The sequence below is a fragment of the Phocoena sinus genome, chromosome 6, assembly GCF_008692025.1.
Source record: "Phocoena sinus isolate mPhoSin1 chromosome 6, mPhoSin1.pri, whole genome shotgun sequence".
Taxonomy (NCBI): Eukaryota; Metazoa; Chordata; class Mammalia; order Artiodactyla; family Phocoenidae; genus Phocoena; species Phocoena sinus.
The window spans coordinates 436081-460151 of NC_045768.1; the positions used below are offsets into that span (position 1 = coordinate 436081).

Below are 24071 nucleotides of genomic sequence, written 5' to 3' on the forward strand. Positions count from 1 at the left end.
GTTGTGGTGACCGCCCACCGACAACCACAGCTGGCACCGTGGGGCAGATGCAGCTCGGGAGCTAGGGGACAGCAGGGGGCAGTGGCTGCCCGGTGCCCGGCTAGGAGCCGGGCCCTCCGCGCTCCCCGGCGCCGCTGTTTGGGGCAGTCCAGTGGGCCTCGACTGTGGGGGAGGGTGAAGAGCCTTCCAGACTGGGAGGACTGTGCAGGCACTCGGGTTGTCGTGTGTGCCAGCGTGACAGGTGTGGGGTGGAGAGCGTCAGCCTTCTAGGCAGAGAGGACGCAGGGCTGAGGACTCAGAGCTCTCAGAGCATGGGCTGTCTGGGGACATGGCCACGCGGTATCGCTATCATCAGCGCCAAGGATGGTTCCCTGTGTCCTGGGCAGGTGAGCAGGGCGGGGCCGGGCCGGGATGCTGGTGTCGGGCTGCGGGCAGGCCAGGTCCTGAGGGCTGGGACCGACCCTGAGGCTGAGAGCTGGATCCACCGGCTGCAGGGTCCAGACGTGGCCTCCCCCTTTCACTCTGCAGGTGACCACACTCCCCCATGTGCTTGTGGGGAACACAGCTGCCCCCCCGCAGTGGGTGAGGAAGAGGACCAAGGTGCTGTCTTTGGCCAAGAGGTACTGGGGGTGCCCTTCAGACTAGTCACGTCTCAGCTGCCCTCCCCAGTGGGCGCTGGGGAGGCCGCGGACGTTGTGCCGCCCGTGGCTTCCCTGCCGTGGAGTTCACGGCGCAAACACCGTCTGCGTTTGAACCCCTTTGGGCTTCTGCTCCAGGTGCATGTCTCTCTGCTTTGTAGCATCCTGCGTTTCAAGAAGGAATACCCCACCCTGCAGCCAAAGGAGCCCCCGCCCTCCCTGCTGGAGGCCGACCTCACGGAGTTCAATGTGAAGAATTCTCACCTGCCGTCAGAAGTTTTGTACATGCTGAAAAATGTTCGGTAAGAGAGAAGTGGACACGGGAGGCCCGCCATGTGCCTGCGGCTGTGCCCCGGGGACTGGCTGTCACCTGGCCTCCGAGGTGTCCTTTCCCTGTGGCCACCGTTGGTTGTGGCGACAAAAATAATGAATAAACAACCTATAATAGGAATAAGAAGAGTTTTATCTGAGCCAGACTGAGGACTATAGCCTGGAAGACAACCTCTCAGATAACTCTGAGGAACTTCCCCAGAGAAGCATAGTTTTTGGCAGTTTTATGTCTTGTCAGAACAAAGAACATTAAGCTAGTCAGGGATACATTCCTTCAAGGTTTCAAAAAAAACAGATCAGCAGGTACATGGTGAGTCAGTATGGCCTCGGCACCTGGGAAGGGAGTCTTATCGTTGAAGGAGAACGAGCATTGGCACCCTAGAAAGGGAGGCATTTAATCTTTATTTTTTACGTGGACGTTTTGTTGTTCTTGTTGTTGTTTAATATTTATCTATTTAATTTATTTGTTTTTGGCTGCGTTGGGTCTTCGTTGCTGCGCGCGGGCTTTCTCTAGTTGCAGTGAGCGGGGGCTGCTCTTCATTGCAGTGCGCGGGCTTCTCATTGCGGTGGCTTCTCTTGTTGCAGAGCACAGGCTCTAGGCGCACGGGCTTCAGTAGTTGTGGCACACAGGCTCAGTAGTTGTGGCTCGCTGGCTCTAGAGCGCAGGCTCAGTAGTTGTGGCGCACGGGCTTAGTTGCTCTGAGGCATGTGGGATCTTCCCGGACCAGGGCTCGAATCCGAGTCCGTGTCCCCTGCATCGGCAGGCGGACTCTCAACCACTGTGCCACCAGGGAAGCCCCGGACGTTCTTTACTTCTGGCCAATGTGTCCTTTAATAATTAAGCAGACGTACAATATGTGTTTGATCAGCCACAACAGGCTATTCTATCTAGTGAGCATGAAGTGGGAGTTAACTCATGTGTAAGCCAGAATGCCCGCCCCAGACCCCAATATGTGAACACTGCTTTCATCAGTTGGGAAGTCTTCTTGCCATCGGTGCCCTCCCAGTGGTGAGTGGAGCCTCCTCGCCGGTTCTTTCGTGTGTCTGTCTGCTTATCAGAGTGTTCACCTTCAGGGCGACATGGAGCGAGTATGGGAAGCGTGTGGCTGGATGGAAAATTGCAAGTCTGGTTCCCCATTTCTCCCTGGAAGCCCCGACTCCTCTTTCCAGCGCTTCACTACCTGCCCTCGTTTATGCATCTGATTCAAATTCATGCTCATGGCCTGAGAGTTCTCTGAGCTCATGGAACAGTAGCTGATGGAAATTCCTGAAGCTTAAGCTTCTGTCCTGCTGGTGCTTGTGCTATGGGCTCTGCAGCTCTTGAAAGCTTGCTCTGTGGTCTGGCCGTCAGGGACTGTGGCCTGTGTCCCTTCTCCCCTCCTTCCTGTAGGTGTCCCATGTGCACTGTTTCTTATAGGGTCCTGGGTCACTTTGAGAAGCCACTTTTCCTGGAACTTTGCAAACACATGGTGTTTGTGTAGCTTCTGGAAGGGGAGTACGTCTTCCGGCCAGGGGAGCCAGATACCAGCATCTATGTGGTGCAGGACGGGTGGCTGGAGGTCTGCATCCAGGATTCGGTGAGAGCCCTTGGGTGGGGCAGGGCTGGGGTCTGTTGTGTTTTCACTTAGAGGTCTTCCCCCTTTAACATTTGTTAAGTTTTCCATTGAAAAGTTAGTACCAATTTTTATTTTATTATATTTTATTTTATGTAGATAGGAGATTCATATTTTATTTCTCCAGTGGCATTTTTACGGTTGAATATAAATTAAAGGCCTGCTTGCCCACCAAAGCCAGGTTCTTTAGGTGGTTCAGTCAAAGAGGTAAGACCTCTGGCTGTGGCTCCCATGAGAAGCGTCCACTCCTTAGCCCAGGTTTTGGGATTTTGCCCGCCTTGAGTTCATCAATAATTTCTTAAGTATCCTCAGGTGTCAGATCCTCATAGTAGCTGTCATTTCTTTGAACCATTGGTGCATTTACACGGGCCCCTAAATATTCCATTTCTATAAGAGTGAAAAGTTTGTCAAGTGTAGTCTCCCTGACCTTTATTCCAAGCTTTTTCTGAGTGGCCTCCAGTATGCTGTCAGAGTTTCAAAGCATGCAAGGATGGTAGTGCAAACTTGAATATGATTCTTCCCAACTGGTTTTTGATTATACATTGTATAAAAAGCTGCTTCTTCATATATTCTCATTGGCGGTACTTGTAACCTTCTGCAGCCTTGTTCATAGCAGAGATGGGCAGCCATCCATTCTGCCTTTGGGCTGAATCCAGGACTGGAAGTACAGCTGCTGCTTTGTGCCCTTATGGGTAGTTTTTTTACAGTTGCCTCTATCCTCTTGTACTCTTCCAGTGTGAAATCAAGTGGAGTATCTGGATTATTCTCAGGAGTGTCTCTGTGCACAGATAAGCCTCCTCCAGCTCCATTTTGCACCACTGTCTTATGCAAATTTCCTTGTATGTCTTCCCCCCTGAGCGGCGAGGCCACCTGTGTAGGCCAGCACACCACGGAGAGAAACATGGTGAGCCAAACTATGGGCCTTTGGAGTGAAAAATTTTAATTTTTTGTTCTTTGGAGGAAAAGGCACATTGGACCACAGCTGCCCTTGACGCAGGTGTGTCAGCTTCTGCTGTACAGGGGCTGTGCATGGTGGCTCACCTCTGCATTTCCCCAGACACATTGCAAGCACTTTTTAAAAATTAATTTATTTATTTATTTTTGGCTGTGTTGGATCTTTGTTGCTGTGCGTGGGTTTCCTCTAGTTGCAGTGAGCAGGGGCTACTCTTTGTTGCGGTGCGCGGGCTTCTCACTGCTGTGGCTTCTCTTGTTGCAGAGCGTGGGCTCTAGGTGCGCAGGGCTCAGTAGTTGTGGCTCGCGGACTCTAGAGCGGAGGCTCAGTAGTTGTGGCACACGGGCTTCGTTGCTCCGTGGCATGTGGGATCTTCCCGGACCAGGGCTCGAACCCGTGTCCCCTGCGTTGGCAGGCGGACTCTCAACCACTGCACCACCAGGGAAGCCCACATCACAAGCATCTTGCCGTGTCTCTCCCACTGCCTTGGAACCCCTCAGTGGTTGGGTATTGATCTATGATGATCAGTAGCACCCTTGCCTTATTTTGGGGTTTCAGGCTGTAAAAAGCTTTAACTCTAAGAAAATAATTCAGCTGGAAGCTACCTCTTTGTTTCCTGCCTTTGTTGACTTATATGCTTGAGTCACAGTTGCCAGGGGCACCTATAGACCCGGACTCCTGAGGGCTTGTGGGTTTATTTGCCTGCTGGTGGGTGACACAGCCTCCCGCCGCAGACACAGTGAACCCTGGACTGCACGAGGTCGCCCCCACCCCGGCCACGTGAAGTTCCCGCCTGCCGGGCCCTGGGTGGGCCCTGACCTTGCACAGCTCCTGCATGGTCTTTGGGCTGCTAGACCACAGTGTCGTCAGGGTACAGGTCTCACGTGTGTCGCTTTGTCTGCGGGTAACCTGGTGGGACAATTAGAAAAGGCGTGGCTTTCGTCCAGTCTCCTCGGGGCGGGGCCTCCATGTCATCCACCTGGCAGGCCTTCACCAAGAGGGCCGGAGCCTTTGGGCCAGATGGAAGGGCTCCTGGACAGTGAGACCAGTGCCAGGTTTGAAGAAGTTCACAGCGGTTCCCTGGGTCACACTGAGGTGAAGTTCCCATACTAAATCACCAGCATCATATGGTTTTCTTTTTCTTTTAATCCAGTGGAAAAATATGTCAAAGTGCTATTATTTATACTGGTGGCTAGGGTTTGCATTTCCCTAATGACTAAAGATGTTGAGCACCTTTTCATGTGTTCATTGGCCTGTTGTGAACCTTTTTCATTTGATGTAGAAATGATCACTTTCAAAAGCTTTGATTTAGAGCTATTGTTAATTTGTAATTGTGATAATTGTATCGTTGTGATATTTTAGAGATACGAGTTCAACTATTAATGGATAAAATGCTATGTTTGGGATTGTCTTCAAAATTTTGGGGGTATGTGTGTGAAATAAGATGGGTGGAGCTGGGTGATGGGAAGGGGGGGTCCACTGTGCTCTTCTCTCTACTTTCATGTATCTTTGAAATTTTCCATAATAAAATGTGGTTTGTAAAATTAGCTCCTGTTGGGCTTCCCTGGTGGCACAGTGGTTGAGAGTCCACCTGCCAATGCAGGGGACACGGGTTCGTGCCCCAGTCTGGGAAGGTCCCACATGCCGCGGAGCGGCTGGGCCCTTGAGCCATGGCCGCTGGGCCTGCGCGTCCGGAGCCTGTTGCTCCGCAACGGGAGAGGCCACAGCAGTGAGAGGCCCGCGTACCGCAAAAAACAAACAAACAAACAAAATTTGCTCCAGTTAATAGTTTGATGCTAGATTAGTTGTATATAAACCAGACTTCTTTTCAGCTTCTGTTTTGGACCACTCTGCTCAAACTACGTCTTGTCTCACGTCCTAAAATTTGGACAGTTTCACTTGCATCTTCCATGGGTCTTTGACACCAGAGTCCTGGGGGTAAGATAGGGTCTCCAAGTTAGCTTGCAGGTGGAGGGCTGGCTGGCAGGGGCTGGGGACACCGGTTGCTGTAGCATGAGGTCTCAGGGCCTGCTCTTTGCGTAGTCAGCCCAGAGCTGTCGGCTGTAGATGGCCAGGAAGTAGCCGGCAGCTGAGGCTTGCAGAGGCAGCGCCTGGTGTCGGAATCACATCACTGCTTTCACCTTGCTCTCCGAGATACTTAGGGTCACTGAAGCTGACAGCGGCTTCTCTTTTCGAAAGTGATCCGTACTGCATGCAAGAGCCACAGAAGCAGGCTTCCTGTACAATACATCCTCTCCCATCTTGCAAACTTTAGCAAATTAAAAAACTTTTAACTCACTTTACTCGCGCAAAAGCCCTTAAAAGTAAATTACAGGTATTTTGACATTCCAACCTTAGATACTTGAGTCTGCAACTCTAAAAATTTAGAATATAACCAAAATAGCATTATTATATTTAAAAGGTAATTCTTCCTGGATATCATGTAAAGCAGCCCATGTCCAGCGGGCCAGGCACTCAGCATCACGTGATGACCCTCGGCTCTGGGGAAGGCCCTCGTGGCCTGCCTGCGGGCAGTCGTGGCTTCCCGGTGCTGCCCCGTGTTTCCCGCCTGGGGATGAGAGGAGATGCCATCCCGGGCAAGGTCCCAGGCCACGTGCCCCGCACCTGCCTGCAACCAGACAGCAGCCGCATCACCTTCCACTGCCTAGAGTGGTTTACAGCCGCGGCAGTCTTGACACCGTGGGTCTGAGGCAGCGGCCCCCAACCTTTCTGGTACCAGGGACTGGTTTCGTGGAAGGCAATTTTTCCATGGACTGGGGAGCTTTGGGGGGATGGTTCAGGCGGTAATGCGAGCACAGGGAGCGGCAGATGAAGCCTCACTTGCGCTAGCCCGCCGCTCACCTGCTGCTGTGTGGCCTGGCTCCTAACAGGCTGCGGACCGCTACTGGTCCGGGGGCTGGGGACCCCTGGTCTAAGGTGCTTGCTTGGCGTCATGGTTTAAAGTGTGTGGTTGAGGTCTCTGTTCTTTCTCTGCCCCCAGGTTGTGACTCGCTGATTCACCTCTTGGGCGAGAAGATCCTGGGCAGCCTCCAGCAGGGAACTGCGACGGCTGGGTGCCTGGGCCTGCAACCTGGGAGCCCCGCCCACCCCGCTCAGAGCCCCGCCCAGAGCCTCTACTTAGGTTGAAACCCCCCTCACAGTGTTAGAACTTTTGCTTTCAGCCGTCAAACACGTTTAAAACTATTCCCTCATCCTGGTGTTCCAAGCTTCCTCCTGGTATCATTTCCCTTCTGTCTGAAGACGTTCCTTTAATAATAGTCCTTTTAGCGCAGGTCTGCTGGCTGCAGATTCTCTTAATTTTCCTTCATCTAAGACTGTCTTTACTTCACCTTCGTCCTGAAGGATACTTTTTGCTGGATGTGCAATTCTGGCTTGACAGTCCTTTTATTTCAGCACTTTAAACATTGTGTACCACTTCCTTCTGGTCTTCGTTGCTTCTAATGAGAAATCCAGACATTCAGATTGTTCCCAAGTAGGTAGTGCATCATTTCTGTCTGGCTGTATTCGGGATTTTCCTTTGCCTTTACTGTTTGGAAATTTGATTTTGGAGTGCTTGGCATGAATTTCTTTGGGTTTATCTTGTTTGGGGTTCGCTCATCTTGAATCTGTAGGTATATATATATTTTTTAACTAAATTTGGAGAGGTTTCATCCTTTATTTCTTCAGATAGTCTCTCAGCCCTGTATTCTTTCTCCTCTTCTGGAAATTCACAGAAGCAAATGTTAGACCTTTTGTTATTGTCCCAGTGTCTCTGGGACACTGTTCGTTTTTTAATCTTTTTTCTCCATCTGATGTTCAGATTGAGTACTTTCTTTTTTTTTTTTTTTTTTGCGGTACGCAGGCCTCTCAGTGTTGTGGCCTCTCCCATTGCGGAGCAACAGGCTCTGGAAGCGCAGGCTCAGCGGCCATGGCTCATGGGCCCAGCCACTCCGTGGCATGTGGGACCTTCCTGGACTGGGGCAGGAACCCGTGTCCCCTGCATCGGCAGGCAGACGCTCAACCACTGCGCCACCAGGGAAGCCCGAGTACTCTGTTTTGATATGTCTTCAAGCTCACTGGCTCTTTCCTCTGTCTTCTTGATTCTGCTCCTAAGGCCACCCAGAGAATTTTTAATTTCAGTTATTATATTTCTGCATTTGCTTCAAGACAGTCCATGACAGCTGTCTCTGTCTGGTTATGAGCACTGCTTTATTGCCTCGTCAAGGACTTCCAAATTCTGTGGCATGTTGTCTTTTTTTTTTTTTTTTAATTTATTTTTGGCCGCGTTGGGTCTTTGTTGCTGTGCGCGGGCTTTCTCTAGTTGAGGCAAGCGGGGGCTACTCTTCGTAGTGGTGTGCGGGCTTCTCATTGCAGTGGCTTCTTTTGTTGAGGAGCACGGGCTCTAGGTGCGCAGCTTCAGTAGTTGTGGCTCGCGGGCTCAGTAGTTGTGGCACACAGGCTCTAGAGCACAGGGTCAGTAGTTGTGGTGCACAGGCTTAGTTGCTCCGCAGCACGTGGGATCTTCCTGGACCAGGGCTCGAACCCATGTCCCCTGAGCTGGCACACGGATTCTTAACTACAGCGCCACCAGGGAAGCCCACATGTTGTCGTTTTTGTCTGTTAATTGTCTTCTCCTGTTCAAGTTGAGATTTTCCTGGCTCTTGGTATGCCTGGTAATTTTGGATTACATCCTGTATTTCGAGTATTATGTTATGAGAGCCTGGTTCCCATTTAAATCTTCTATTTTTGCAGACTGTCAATGTGCTTATATTCACAGAGCATGTCCTGGCCCTCTTCCTTGGGCTGTGTTTGAATGTTAATCTAATTCTCAAGGCCTTTGCAGTACTGCTGTGGTCTGCTGTGCTTGTGTGCTACCCAGAGCCAGTGTGCAGCCTGGGTAGTATGCCACACTGGATTCTGTTCTCAGAGCCTCTGCTGTGCGATCCTGGCCAGTTTCATGTATGGGCTGCTTGGGGGTGAAGCCAGGACTTCATACTAGATCTAGAGGACTCCCTTCTCCATCTCCCCTCTCTAGTGCAGGGAATGGAGAGCTGGGGGCTCCACCCCACTGTGTCTATCGCCCCATGCAGGAACTTGGGGCCCTGGAAAGCCTCCCTGGAGGCAGCACCCAGTGCGGAGGGGGAGGCATGGACCCCACTTGGCCGTAGCTGGGACGGGGCAGTGGCACTGCTACCCTTGTGGCATTAGTAGCGTGGTCTTCCCACAAGTCCTGGCTCGTCTGCACTCCTCTTCACGCCCCTCTGGGTCTCCTGAGAACTGTGTCCAGAGCCTCCGTGTAACTGGTGGCAGTGGTTAGGTGCGATATGCCGGCTCCACCTCCTTCTTGGTCAGAACCAGAACCTTCCACGTGCCTTTCTTAAAGGCTAAAAGAAAACTGTCAGAAGCTGGCAATAGAATCCCCCTCTGGTTCTACCTCAGACGGAGGGTTCTAACGTCAGAGGTCACTGGGAAAGAGTGAGAGGAAGGGGATTCCCCACAGAGAAGCTGCCAGAAAACCGGTGAAAAGGGGCCCCCTGCTGCCTCGCATGCAGCTGCCAACTGGCTCACAGCCCTCACTTTCTTGCCCTTCCCCCAGGTTAGCTCTTAGGGGCCCCTCTCTCTGCCTTCTGCAGCCCCCGCTCTGGCTTCTGGGTCAGGCCTTGCAGGAACCCACGCTCTATGCCTCAGGACCCACCGCTCCTCCCCAGGGACAAGACCAGCAGACTCAGAAATGGATGCCCTTTCGGCAGAGCTGGACCCTCCTGCGTGGCCGGTGCCTGCACCTGGCCGTGCCCTTCCTGGTCGGGCAGGTCTGTGCAGGAGCTGGGCTGGCACAGCGGCCAGCCAGGGGGGCCAGGAAGAGAGCCCTCAATGTTGGGGCCCCAGAAGACTGGGGTCTGGCTGGGATGTGGGCGGCAGGAGGGGTGAGGCTGCCCGTTCAGCCACGTCCATGAAAACAGGAGGTGCCACTTGCCAAGCAGTAACTTTGTGTTGGGAATGAACTTCATCCGGGGACGCTCGTACCGAGGCTGATGAGCTCGTGGGTCCACGTGCCCGCTGCCTCCGTCCCTGCTGCTGTGGGGCTTCCTGGCCTCACGTCTAGAGAAGGGGAAGCCTGTGGCCTCAGGGACAGGCACCCCAGGACCCAGCCCTGACCAACCCTGGGTTGTTTTGTGCCTCACCCCGGGGTCTGGAAACCCCACGCAGACGAGGTGGTAGAAGGATGTCGATCTCCTAAACCTCAGACTGTTTACTGTCTCTGGAGCAGTCAGTGGAAGAACTCCAGGAAGGGGGGCAGGTCAGAGGATGGGCTCTCCCCTGGCCAATCCTTTCGACTCTTTGCGTTTTCTCTGGGCCTCACGGCCTTCTCTGCATCCGTGCGTCCGTCTCCCCTTCAGCGGGCCCGGTCCTGGTGTGTATGAAACGCAAGGGCGCCACAGTGTGGTTGGTAATTTCAGCGGGAAAGGCGGGGCTCTGGCTGTGGGGACTCGGGGCCGACCCCCGTGCCTGTTCCATCTGCCGAGGCCTCTCGTGCCGTGGTGTCACCTAGAAACATCCAGGGACACCGAGACTGTGCGAGTGGCAGCCCGATTCCTCAGGCCAACGCACGCCCCTGTGCTCTGCAGGTCACCAGTTTGGGCTACATGCTGTAGGGAGCAAGTGGGACTCGGGGAACCCTGCCAGCAACCTCTCCACGGTGGCCGTCATGCCCGTGTCAGAGGATGTGCCCCTCACCGCCTTCACCCTGGAGCTCAAGCACGCCCTTAGCGCCATCGGTAAGCCCTGCCCAAAGGCACCTGAGGTCCGGTTGGACCCCCTCCTCCTGCCTCTCATCCTTCCAGGTTCTCCTGAAAGAGCACTTAGTGTTGCTCGCAAGGCTAAACCCTGGGCAGGGGGTGGAGAGGGGTGCAGTGCTGGGGAGAGGACCGTCGCAGTGAGACGGGCGCCTCTGGACAGTCTTGATGGGCAAACCCTATCTCACAGGAGCTGGTGTGAGTCACACCGCACTGCTCCTCCCAGCTGAACTCTGGGGCCTCCAGGGGCACAGAGACCCCTGAACCGCCCCCCGCCAGCGGGAGCCCATCTTGGGGTGTGAGCCTGGGGTGGGTGCACGCAGCTGCTCCGCTACTCGGAGGGGACACCGCAATGGCTGGGGCAGCTGACTGGCCACGTGGAGAACACCCGCAGCTGGGGTCAGGCAGCTTAGGTCATGTTCCCAAGTTCCACGGCTGTTAAGTTTGGGGGCTCAAGAACAAGAAACTGAAATTCCTGAGAACCCTTAGAAATTCCCCAAATCATAAAGTATTCCATATTGTTAACACTTTATGTATATGTTTTTATATTGTGAGCGACCATAGTAAGAGACAATAAGTCAATTTTCTGAGATAGGGCTATCCTAAAGGTTTCAGGGGTGTCTTCAAAAATGATATAACAATAGGTGCAATGAATGTTACATTACTATTATGGAACAATACGTTGTGACAAGAGTATGTATCTTAATGTGGCGAAAACGTCCACTATCTGAAACAGACACTTGATAGTAGAAGGCATTAAATAAATGCCAAATGAAAATGATTTATGAAATTGAAGATACTACTATAAATATTTAATATGTAAAAGTTATTCTCCAAAGGAAAATTTAAATCACAGAAAGCATTAATTTGGATTCATCTTGGTCTTTGTTTTATAACAAATATTCTGGATGTAGAAAACATCATACATTTTTCAGTGACGTCGGTCAGACTGTCCAGGGCACACTCAAAAGATCTGCAGTTGCACCGTGGAGATGTGTTGATTCATAAAAGCTTATTCCCTTTTTTTAAAAAACAAACCTTTTATTTTGAAATAATTACAGATTCACAGGAAGTTGTAAAGATAGTAAAGCGAGAGCCACACACCACCCCCTGCCCCAGGTTGCAGCACAGCATCCAGACCAGGAAGTTAGCGTCCGTGTGGTGCGCTGATGTGACATTCATGTGTGTCCACGCGAATTTCTATTTCTTCGAGGAACTGGGGATCTTGACAGGGATTGCACTGAACTGTTGGTGGCTTTGGGTGGCACTGACATCCTAGCAGTGTTAAGTGAAAGCAGGCATCCTGCCTCGTTCCTGATCTTAGGGGGAAGCTTTCAGTCCTTCGCCTTCAAGTAGGATGTTAGCGGTCAGTTCTTCATGTATGGCCTTCAATATGTTGAGGAGGTTTCTTTCTGTTCATAATTTGTTGAGTGTTTACATCATAAAAAGATGTTGAATTTTGTCAGTGCTTTTTCTGCATCAGTTGAGATGATCACACTTCCCCCCCTTTGTTCTGTTAATGTGATTTATTACACTGATTGATATTCATATGCTGAGTCATTCTTGCATTCCAGGAGTAAATCCCACTTGGTGTGGTATGTAATCCTCTTAATACCCTGCTGAGTTTGGTCAGCTCCTGTTTCCTGAGGATTTTGCATTGTCAAAGGTGCTCGTCTGTAGTTTCTCCTGGCGTCTTGGTCCCACGCAGACTTTGGTACTGGTGGGGCGGGGCGGTGCTGGCCCCATGGAATGAGTTAGGAAGTGTTCCCTCCGAGTCAATATTTTTGGAAGAGTTTGAGGAGGATTGGTGTTAATTTTTCTTTAAGTATTTGGTAAAATTCCCTAGTGAAGCCACCTCATGCAGGGCTTTTTTTTAAAAAATGGTTCAGTTTTCTTACTGGTTATAGGTCTATTCAGATTTCCTGTTTCTTCATGGTTCAGTCATGGTAGGCTGTGCGTTTCTAGGAATTTGTCCATTTCATCCAGATGATCCAGTTCGTTAGTATGCAATTGCTCACTGTACTCTCTTGTATTACTTTTTATTTCTGTAAAATAGCTAATGTCCTACTGTTATTTCTGCATTTAGTAAGTTGAGTCTTTTCTCTTTTTTTCTTTATTCCTCTAGCTAAAGGTTTGCCAATTTTATTGATTCTTTCAAAGAACCAACTATTGGTTTCATTGATTTTCTGTTTTCCTATTCTCTATTTTATTTATCTCTGTTCTGATCTTTATTATTTCCTTATTTCTGCTAGCTCTGGGTTTAGTTTGAGATTCTTTTTCCGGTTACTTAAGGTACAAAGCCAGTTGTTGATCAGAGATCTTTCTTTTTCCTCAAAGGAGGCATGTGTAGCTGTAAACTTTCCTCCTAGCTATGCTTTCGCTGTGTCCAGTACATCCAGGAATGTTGTTATTTTTGTTTTCATTTCTTTCAAGATATTTTCTCATTTCTCTTGTGATTTATTTGGCCCATTGGTTGTTTATGCATGTGTTGTTTAATTTCCATATATTTTTGAATTTTCCAGTTTCACACCATTGTGATCAGAAAAGATACTTTGTGTAAATCCAATTTTTAAAAAAATTTTTATCGGAGCATAGTGCTTTACAATGTTGTGTTAGTTTCCACTGTACAGCAAAGTGAATCAGCTTTACAGATACATATATCCGCTCTTTTTTGGATTTCCTTCCCATTTAGGTCACCACAGAGCACTGAATGGCATTCCCTTGCTATACAGTAGGTTCTCATTAGTTATCTATTTTATTTTATTTTTTTAAAGAAAGATTCCATTTTCTCTCATTTTTTAAAAAATTAATTATATTTTAATTTGGTTGCACCAGATCTTAGTTGTGGCAGGCGGGCTCCTTAGTTGTGGCCCGAGGGCTCCTTAGTTGTGGCGTGCATGTGGGATCTAGTTTCCTGACCAGGGATTGAACCCAGGCCCCCTGCATTGGGAGCGTGGAGTCTTAACCACGGAGTCTAACCACTGCGCCATCAAGGAAGTCCCAGTTATCTATTTTATACACAGTATCAATAGTGTATATATATCAATCCCAATCTCCCAATTCATCCCACCCCCCACACCCCCGCCTTGGTATCCATATGTTTGTTCTCTACATCTGTAAATCCAATCTTTTTGGGTTTTTTTTAAGTCTTTATTGAATTTATTACAATATTGCTTCTGTTTTATGGTTCTGGCTTTTTAGCCCCAAGACATGTGGGATCTCATCTCCCTGACCAGGGATCGAACCCGCATCCCCTGCATTGCAAGGAGAAGTCTTAACCACTGGACCACCAGGGAAGTCCCTGTAAATCCAGTCTTTAAAGTTCTTTAGGACTTACCTTGTGGCCTAACATATAGTCTGTCCTGGAGAAAGGGAAGAGTGTGTGTTCTGCAGCTGGGCGGGTGGCCTTTCCTCTTGGTGCATTTTGGTGAGTGTGCAGTGGTATCTTGTTTGGGCCTGAATTTGCATTTCCCAACAACTAAGAAGTTTGTTTGTTTACTGGCCATTGGGATACCTTCTTTCGCAAGTGCCTGTCAAGTTGCCCGCCCTTTTTATTGGTTTGTTATCTTTTCCTTGTCGATGGGCAATCTGGATACAGTCGCTTTATTGGATGAAAGTGTTGCAGATATCTTTCCCTCTGTGGCTTGTTTTTTTTATTCTTTTAATGATATCTTTTGACAAACATAAGTTGTTAATTCTAATAGAGACCAATTTATTCATCAATTTTTTCCTATATTGTTACTGCTTTTTGTGTTTTATTGAAGAAATTTCATGCTGCTCCCAAATCATGAAGAGGTTCTTCTAAAAACCTTAGGGTTTTACCTTGCAAGTTTACAGTTCATTGGAGATTGATTTTGGTGATGATACGAGGTCGAGTCAGGATTCCTTTTTCTATAGGATCTTCAGCTGCCCCAGAGCCCTCGCTTAGAAGGACTGGACTCTGCCCTGCAGTGCTCTTTTGCTGACAGTCAGGTGACCACATTTGTGAAGCGTGTTTTTAGAGTGAGGATCTAGGCCAATGGTCCTTTTCTTCCACCTGTGAAGGCGTCAGTCCACTTCCTCTGGCTTCCAGAGCTTGGGAGAGAGGCTGTGTGACAGCCAGGCTGGCAGTGACTATCCAGGCCAGATCCGCCCTGGAGCAGCAGCCGTGCCCCACGGAGCTGACACATAAGTGCCTAGGCGTCAGCCTGTGTCCACGCACTGCCCTGGACCTGCCCATGGCCTGGGCCCTAAGCAGACCCTCCCAGGGACGGAATGGTCACCACAGTCCTGACTGCCTGGGGCTGCAGCCCGCACCTCGAGAGCCCAGAGCGCCACCTCCGGGGGGCTCCACACTTTCCCGAGGGCCTCCTCCGAGCCTTCCGAGTCCAGGCAGGCGGGCCCAGAGCAGGAGACGTGCCCTGAGGGCAGATAGAGCCCAGCCTGCAGTCCGCTGAGGACCTCAGGGCTGCGCTCCACTGTGTTCCTGCAGCCAGACACGGCCCGCCTGTCCCGCCTCGTCCTAGACGCCCAAGAGGCGGACGGGGTGAGCCACTGCAGTGCCCAGGAGTGCCAGCCCTCGCAGGCACGTGAGGCATCAGCCCCGAGAGGACGCCCTCTCTCTGTCAGACCCACGGGGGGTGACCAACTCGAGCTTGAAGCTCTTCCCGGCCTGGCCTGACCTGGCCTGACCCCCAGAGCAGGACTGCAGCCCCCAGGGGTCCAGCGCCCTTTGCCCCGAGCCCCCAGAGGAGTTGCTTCCCCGCATCAACGGGCTTCTGCCATTTGAGTCAGAGCTGCACAGACGCACAGGTCAGTCCAGCAGCCACATCACAGGGCACCACCCTGTGAAATGCACCCTTATGCTTGTGCCTCCAAGAAAGCAGATGCTGCCAGTTAAACACAAGGCGGTGATTTCTTGTCTCTCCCCTTCTGATTACAAGCCCTCAGAGAAGTTCAGGTGTAAGCGAGGGTGTAAGAAGGAAGCCATGGGGAAGAGCCTGGCCTCTCCTGCAGCAGCGGGACTTCTGCATCCTCAGGGCGGTCCAGCAGCCTTCCTGACACTGAGGGCCGCTGGCCTCTCAGCTTTTGTCCCTGCCCCTGGCGGCCCTCTCACATATTCTGACGCTGGCCGTCCTGGCTGAGAGCAACTGTGTCTGTGTGGACAGCAGCTCTAAGACCCTGTAGATGCAGGAAGCACGCTGATCCCTGGTGATAGACACTGGTGAACCGCACCTGACTGGAGCCCAGCCAGCCGGGCTGCCTTGGATTTGGGAGACTGCCTAATCTCACCCCTTACAAGCTTGTGCTTCCCTGCCCCCACGCATACACAGTCTCAGTGCTGCAGAGATTCAACCCCTTCATGTGTAGAGGAGGAGACTGAGGTTCAGAGAGGCCGCCCCTCCCTGTACTTGCTGCAGCCCTTCCACCGCCACACCTGCAGCCTCACCTGCCCAGAGGGTCTGCTTCAGGGCCACAGGCACTTCCTCATGAGTGGTGAAAGGCTTGTTGCTTTCCAGAAGAGCAAACTTCCAGGAGAAGGAAGGGCCTCGCTTGTCCTCCAGTGTGAGCTGCCGGCACAGTTTTCTGTATTTGGTGGTTGTGTTTTCAGGCCCTGCCCTGCTGCTGACCAGCGGCAACGTAAAACAGTGCCTTGGCTCTGCTGCTCTGGACAGGTACGCCGGCCTCCGTGTCAGAACAGCCTGGCCGAGCTTGGCTTCCTGCTCTCAGTGGGTCCCAGCCCGGCCTTGAAATGTGCCCCGGCGTCTGTGCCCCTCTGTCTGTGCCTTCCAGTATCCACGAGCACCGGCTGTCCAGCTGGCTGAGGCAGCAGGAGGACATCCACCGGATCGTGCTCTACCAGGCGGACAGCACGCTCACACCCGGGACCCAGCGGTGTATCCGGCAGCCCGACTTCATCCTTATCGTGGGCCTGGGCGAGGTGAGCCGGCCTGCGTGAGTGGGGCAGTGGGCGGGGCCTCAGCAGGTGGGGTCCGTGGCCAGGGCTTGAGGGGAGGGGCCGGCCGGCTGCTGGGTTGGGCCAGGCAGTGGGCGTGGTCAAAGGGCTGCAGGCTGGGCAGGTCTTGGCGGGAGGGGGGCCCCACTCTCTCCTCCGACCCCTTGTTTCTCTCTTGTCCTCTGAATGAAGTATTTCAACAACTCAGGAAGGGATGGATAATAAGAGCAGACACCCAGGTATTTGCTCTACACATTTTGGAAACATTTCGTCGTGTTTACCTGTGATGGTGGTTTTAGCAGGGGCAGGCAGGTATCCCGAAGTGGCCAGTGGCCACTTTACAAGGCAGAGGCTCTTGTAAAGTCAGAGCCTCTGTCCGTGTTTCACGTTTTTACTATGTGTGTATATGGCACTGGTTTTTTTATATAAATAGTGCTCAAGTTTATACCATCTTGAAATTTCCTTTTTACTCAACACTTACACTTTTGAATTTTATCCATATTGTTTCACTCGTCTTATGGCTGTTTAGTTTCTATTTGTGAATGCCCCACCATCTGTCTCTTCTCAGCCAACGGACTGTGAAGTTACTTCAGTACGCTCGTGTGCAGGGGTGTCTTCAGGGCACCACTGGCATTGCTGCCGAGCGGCAGAGGCTGTGTGTCTTCAGGTTCAGAGAGCTGCCAGACTGCACTCCTGTTGTGTACGTGATGTGGGCGAGGTCTGGGGCTCTGTGCTCCCTGCTGTGCACTGTCAGTCCCCTGTGTTCCCAACGTCCTGGGTGTGAAGTGGAGTCTCGTTGTCCCTTCGCTTTGTGTTCCCCACCTCCTTCCTCTGCCCCGTCGTCTGTTCTCATTTCACGCTTCCACCCCGGTCCTGGGACAGCTACAAACTCATCATCTCCGATGTGGGTTCCTGTTCTTACCAGGAGTGATGCTCCCTTGTGGGGCAGTGTTTGCAAAAGAAGGTTGTAGTGTGTGCGCCGCCTGCCTTCCTGCAGGCCCCCGGAGCTCCCTCATGCCCCCCGCACCCCCTGGGTCACAGCTTCACAGAGGAAGGGCCAAGCACGCCACAGCCGGGTCGGTCTTCAGAACCAGGGTACCACCCGCCAAGGCCAAGACCTGTGTTGGGCTGGGGCGTGAGGCGTGGTCCCGTCCAGCCTGGGACGTCTGTGGACAGTCCCGCGCTGGCCTTTGGCTCTGTCCTGCTTGAGCCTGTGGCCTCTGCTGGGCTGCCTGACGCGGGGCACCGCTCTCCCTTATCTGGAGCGGGTGCTGGAGAGCGCGGCTGTGCGTGCCCAGAAGCGCCGGGAGGACGGTCCTGTGCCGGCCCGCACTGCGCAGCGGCTCAACGTGGGGGCTGCTGCTCCGGCCACCTGCGCCCCTGCTGCCCTCGCCGTGTCTTCCCAGGAGGAGCCTGCCCGAGCTGGTGAGGCCCGGGGCGGCTGGGGGCCCCGCCGACCTGCTTCGGGCCCTTTCGCTCTGACTCTGCTCCGAGCCCGCTGGCTCTGATGAGGGCGCTGGCTCTCCACGAGCTCTCCCGCTCCTGTGAACTCACATCTGCTTGAGCTTGGTCTTCGGATTTCCCGGGGCCACAGGGTGACACGCCCCCCGGATGGGGGAGCACCTACGGGGGGCCAGAACCCCAGGGCGAGGGGCCTGAGGTTCCCACCTCCAGCTGAGGCCTCGGAGAGCCCGGTGGCCTCAGGTTGGCACTGCTTCCTCCTTTGGACAGAAAAGCACACAAATCCTGGCGCCTCCTCCTCAGGGGTCCCCAGCCCTGGCGGCTGCGTGCGGGCCGTGGTGGGAGCGCAGGGGCCGCCGGCTGGCCACAGCCCACCCAGCCCCGCAGCTTGGTGGAGGCACCCTGCCAGCGGCGTCAGTGCCCAGGTGTCGAAGCGCCGAGCGCCCTCCGCCTCGGGGCTGTGGGCTTCGGCTGGGCCCGTCGGTATGTGGCCCAGCTGCCCGCACTGCCCCGCCCCACCCCAAGAGCCCTCCCAGGTGAGCCCGGGCGCCGAGGTGACGACTGGGTCGGGATCAGACCCACCGGCCGTGTCCAGGAGGAGCTTTGGGTCAGGAGTGGGGTAGAAACAGCCAGGCCACGTCGGGTGTGCGAACTCGGCCCGGCGCCCCGCGTCTGCCGGCCTCTCTCGCAGGTGGAGCCGTCCGAGCGGGTCTGCCAGAGGCCCCCGGACCGGCGCTCGGACTTCTCCGGCCTGGCGCGGGTGCTGACCGGCAACGCTGTCGCCTTGGTACCCGGGGAAGGGGAGCCAGGTGAGTCCCGCCCCTTCCCGCGGGCCACGAGTCGGTACGTGTGCGCCTGCGCTGATCCTCCCCGGGCTGCGCTGGCGCACGTGTCCGGCAGTGTCTCCCACGGGCCGGTGTCCCTTCCCTCCACAAAGACAGTGGAAGAGAATGTATTTCTCGTTCCGATTGCCTCCTCTTCTGAAAACTACATTCTGACCCTTTGCCAGTCTTTCCACTGGGCTGCGGGAGAGTTTCTTTCCATTGTAATGCACACTTTATGGAACAGTGATCTGCTCTGCTCACGACCGTCGTGAAGCAGCCTTTCGTTTCTTGGGCTGGTGGGTTCCTTTAAGGACTTTTAACCCAAAGCACTTGTACCCCAAGTTGTCCTGACGCTTGCTGCCGTTCTCCTGACCTTGGTTAAAGAGAAAAATACACGTGGGGGCAGAAACGGAGGGGCAGGTGTGTGGTGAGGGTGTGACAGGCCAAGGGCCCCGGGTGAACCGGTCGGTGCGAGGAGGGGCAAGGCTGCACCTCCTGCAGCATCTGTGCTGGACCCCCGCCCCTCTGAGGGCCAGGTCCCAGGGCCCCCCAGGGGAGCCCTGTGGGGTGGATACCCTCACACCCCTGGCCTCGGAGGACGTCAGGCCAGTCGCTGGGCTGGCGGGCTTGTGCTGCTTCCCCAGCTCTGCAGCGAGGCTCCCTGAGTGCCAGGCCTGGGTGCCAGCCCTGCTTACCGTGCTGGCTACCTGTCCCCAGGGCCTGACGGAGGAGCCTGGCTCGCCACCTGCCTTGGCCCGAGGATGTCCCTTCCAGAGGGAGCTGGAGTCACTGTGTGTGCACCCTGCAGAGTCGGGGCTGTGCTCGCACCCGGCCCCTCCACTCCTCGGCTAATTGTAGCTGGAGAGGGTCAGAGAAATGATGCAGGTGAGCCTCAAAACTGCTTGTCTGGCCGGATTCACGCTCCTTACTTCCCCACTGTCGGAGACTCGGAGGCTCCAAGTTCTGGCCTGAGACCCTTACAGCCAGGAAAGTGGGGTGGGCACGGGAGGGGCTGCCCTTCTGGAGACCCCGCCTCCTCACCCCCAGCCTCCTCACTGGCCTCCTGTGCCTTCAGCGCACGTTGTGGCCTCTCTCCGAGGGCTGCGCTGCAGGGGAGGGATCCCGCGGTCCGCAGGCAGCGGGCCGGGGTGGAACGCCTGCACGTGTTGACCCTGGCACCCTGAGTGCGGCCTGGCCTGGGTGGTGAAGTAATGAGTATCCTGCTCGTTTATTTTGGGTGATTTGGGGGCATCGTGTAGTGCCATGTTTTTACCTGAAAGCTGAGCCAGTGGGCCTAGAAAATCAGGTGATTTACCCAAAGTTGCCAGGATGGGGGTAGCACTCAGGCTGCTCTCTGCAGGGCTGGGACAGTGAGGTGCCCTGGAGCAGCTGGCTTGCAGCAGCGTTTTTAATGAAAATTTAGTTAAAGTAATACTTAGTTTAAAAGCCATGTGGCCATTCTGTAAGGCCGTATGGTATTTGCACAACACACAGCAGTCCTCTGCCCACCAACAAATCCAGAGATATCCACAGACAATATCCCATAGACAGTCCCTTCCAACTTTCCTTCAGCTGTTTCCTCATTTACGTTTCTTTTTTTTTTATTGAAGCATAGTTGATTTACAATGTTGTATTGGTTTTAGGTGCACGGGAAAGTGATTCCGTTTTTTGTGTGTGTGTGCATGCGTGTGTGTGTGTGTGTGTGTGTGTATGTGTCTGTCTGTGTAGATAGTGTACATATGTTGTTTTTCATATTCTTTTCCATTATGGATTATTACAGGGTATTGAATATAGTGCCCTGTGCTATGCAGTAGGACCCTGTTGTTTATCTGTTTTTTCATTTTTAGATGATTAAGTTCCTAACCGCCCCCATATATGCACAGGGTCAAAGTCTGTTTGTCTGTCTCTGTCTCGTATCCTCCGTCTGTCCTCCTCCTCAGCACAGGATCCCAGTGTGGTCCCCTCCCTAGTCAGCCATTGCTCACTGTTTGCCTTACAGCCAGGTGGGTCTTCTTTGGAGCTAAGCCTTATCCTACTGTATATACGGCAGTGTCTCCCTCCTCAGAGTAATAATTGCTCAGTAGTCCACCGCGGATGCTGCTGGAGACGCAGCCCCCCTCAGTGTGCTCAGACCACCAAGTCATCTCTGCTGAACTCACTCTGGAGCGGCCTCCTCTCAGCTCTGCTGGTGCTCCCCAGTCATGCTGCTGGGGATGTTGCCTTGGAGTTTCCCTTCACCGTGATCCTGGGAACTGCCTTTGTCTCTCTCCTGTGTCCAGCTCCACTTCTGGATACCATGTCTTCCTCTTTCTTGATACATTCCTGATTTTGGTAGAGTTCATACTCTAGAAGTTTCCTTAAGAGAAGCTGCATGGGAGGGAAGAGTTTCAACGCCACGCTTAGCAGAAAGTTCCCTCATTCTGCTCTCACACTCGCATGACAGTTTGGTTACGAACTCTAGATGGAAATACTTTTCCCTGAGAACTTTACGGTGTTGTTCCATCACCTTTTTAGCTTCCAGTATTGCTGCTCTGAAGTTCAGTGTCATGTTCTTCACGAAGCCTGTTCCTTCTGGATCCTGTAGGAGACTCTCTTCACTCTTGTGTTTCTGGAGGTACTTGAGGATGTGCCTGGGTGTCTTTTCCCCCGTTAGGCTGGGCAGACTCCCAGTGGGCCCTTTCAAACTCGGAAATTCATCACCTTCAACCCTGGGAGTGTTGGATAAGGCCCACAACTGCTGCTCCCTGCTCCCTCTTCTGGATCACAAGGCAGATGACCCCTCATCCTCTCGTGCTCCCATCTTTTCTTTTCTCTCCCAGGTTTCCATCTTTGTCTTTTTGTTCTACTTCCTGGGTGATTTTTCTCAGGTGTATCTTCTAATCGATCTTTTTCTGCTAAGATGTTTCTAACGTCTGAGTGCTTTCCGCAGTTTTTTCTGTTTGTTCTAGAAGCGCAGTTTGAATTTCTCTGAGAATAATAATGCTTGCTCGCTCGGTTTTCCGTTCCGTTCCGTGCCGGCCTGTGTCGGCTTGGTCCCGTGAACTCCGTGTCTCTGAGGCTGTCTGTGTGCGCTGACCGCACCCGTGGCGTCGCCGCGTGGGCCCCTGTGGGCCCCCGTGTTCCTCCTCCTATCAACAGACACTTGGGTCATTTTCTGGGTTTGGTTGCTGTGCACAAAACGGCTACAAGCGTTCTTGTGCAGATCTTTCCTGTGCACATATGTGCTCTTGTCTTGGGCTAATACCTAGGAGTGGAATTACCTGTCCACGGGGTAGTTGAACAGTTTTACAGCCCCACTGGCAGTTTTGAGAGTTCGGGCTGCCCACGTCTCTGTCGCCCTTGGTATCGTCCGGGATGTAAGTTGTGGCCACACCCCTGGTGGGAGGCCGTGCCTCGCTGCGAGTCTGATCTGCATCCCTGGACTCAGGTTCCAGGTGCCTCTTGGTCATCAAGTTCCACGCGCCTCTCTCACAGGTGGCTTGCCCTCTACTATTTAGTTAGAGGAGTTATTTATATACTCTGAATACGAGTCTTTTTTTTTAACTTTCTTTTTTTAAATTAATTAATTAATTTTATTTTTGGCCGCGTTGGGTCTTCGTTGCTGCGCGCAGGCTTTCTCTAGTTGTGGTGGGTGGGGGCTACTCTTCGTTGTGGTGCGCGGGCTTCTCATTGAGGTGGCTTCTCTTGTTGCAGAGCACAGGCTCTAGGCGCGCGGGTTTCAGTAGTTGTGGCACATGGGCTCAGTAGTTGTGGTGCACGGGCTTAGTTGCTCCACGGCATGTGGGATCTTCCCGGACCAGGACTCGAACTCGTGTCCCCTGCATTGGCAGGCGGATTCTTAACCACTGTGCCACCAGGGAAGTCCCTGAATACAAGTCTTTTGCCAGATATATTTATTACTAATATTGTCTTCAGTCTTTGACTTTTGTTTTTGTTGTAATGGCATGTAATGGCGTTTTTTTTTTTTTTTTTGTAATGGCGTTTTTTGATGAGCATGTTTTAACTCTGATGAAGTGTGATTTCCCAGTTTTTTAATTTCTGGTGCTCTGGGGGCTCTTGCCTAGGCTACATCTTCTCGAAGCTTGTACATCTGGGCCTGCAGTCCACCCACACTTGTTTGCTGGGAGTGGCGGGGTGTGAGGTGAGGGTATTCTACGTGGTTACCTAGTTGAAGACTTTCCCTCCCTGCTGAGCTGCTGAGGCGTCCGAGTCAAGCACCAGACCCCTGCCCAGGTGGGAGCTGCACGGAGGCACGTGTTCTGTCCTAGCCACACCACTGCACTGTCTTTGTTACTCCAGCTTTATGGGAAAGCATCAGGCAGTGTAATTCCTTCAAATTCTTTTTCTTGAAGTTGTTTGGATTGTCCTAGGTCCTCTGCATTTCTGTGTAAATTTTAGAGTCAGCTAAGTATTTTATGGGTTTTTTTGCTATTGTAAATGGTATGTTTTTTTTTTAAATAAATTTATTTATTTTGGCTGCGTTGGGTCTTCATTGCTGGGCACGGGCTTTCTCTAGTTGTGGCGAGCGGGGGCCACTCTTCATTGCGGTGTGCGGGCTTCTCATTGTGGTGGCCTCTCTTGTTGCAGAGCACGGGCTCTAGGCACGCGGGCTTCAGTAGTTGTGGCACGCGGGCTCAGTAGTTGTGGATCGTGGGCTCAGTAGTTGTGGCTCGTGGGCTCTAGAGTGCAGGCTCAGTAGTTGTGGCGCACGGGCTTAGTTGCTCCGCGGCGTGTGGGATCTTCCCGGACCAGGGCTCGAACCAGTATCCCCTGCATTGGCAGGTGGATTCTTAACCACTGCGCCACCAGGGAAGCCCTAAATGGTATGTTTTAAATTTCATTTTAAATTGTTTGTTGCCAGTATGTAGAAATACAAATGATATTTGTAAATTGATGTCATGACTTACAACCTTGCTAAATTCACTTCTTCCAGTACCTTTTTTTGTAGTTTTTTTACATTTTGTTCTCCTGAGAATAAAGACAGTATTTCCTCTTTCTTTCCAAAATACATAAATGCCTTTGTTTCTTTTTCTCGCCTGTTGCACTGGTTAGAGCTTCCAGCACAGAGCTGGGCAGAGGTGGTGAGTGTTGGGGAAAGCATTCCCTTTAAGCGTTAAGTGCCATCTCTGCCATCTCGGCTCTTGGGTTTTGTAGATGCCCTTTAGCAGACTGAGGAAGTTTCCTTCTATTCTTAGTTTGCCGAGTTTTTATCACGGGTGTTTGTTTTTATGGGTCTGTCGGATTGTGTGATTCTGCTCCTTTATCCTGTTAATAGGGTGAATCACACTGAGTGATTTTAAGGTAACGTCAAACATCACCTTCTTGGGATGGACTCATCTGCCTGTGGCATGTGGCCCTGTTTCTGTGTCACCTGACCCTTGGGTCTGAGCAAGGTGGGCCATGCTCGTCCTTTCTGGAAATTGTAGGCAGGTTTGTTTGCCGCCCTCAAAACTGAATTGGAAGGTGCTCCTGCTTTCCCTGTTCTCTGGAAGGTTCCAGGTGGCTTGTGTTGTTTTCCTTCTGC

General features: G+C 52.5%; 1 protein-coding gene and 1 pseudogene across 1 annotated transcript in view; one reads left to right on the forward strand and one right to left on the reverse strand.

The window, feature by feature from the left end:
• Positions 1-24071, forward strand: part of PNPLA7 (patatin like phospholipase domain containing 7) — a 32018-nt gene that overhangs the window by 1147 nt on the left and 6800 nt on the right. The window contains 12 exon segments of the mRNA XM_032635106.1: positions 529-620; positions 800-940; positions 2386-2545; positions 3317-3332; positions 6535-6615; positions 10160-10309; positions 15918-15981; positions 16100-16254; positions 17508-17618; positions 17621-17662; positions 17665-17687; positions 18415-18526. Of these exon segments, the coding sequence (XP_032490997.1) occupies positions 529-620; positions 800-940; positions 2386-2545; positions 3317-3332; positions 6535-6615; positions 10160-10309; positions 15918-15981; positions 16100-16254; positions 17508-17618; positions 17621-17662; positions 17665-17687; positions 18415-18526 (1147 nt within the window).
• Positions 2554-3691, reverse strand: LOC116755103 (annotated as a pseudogene).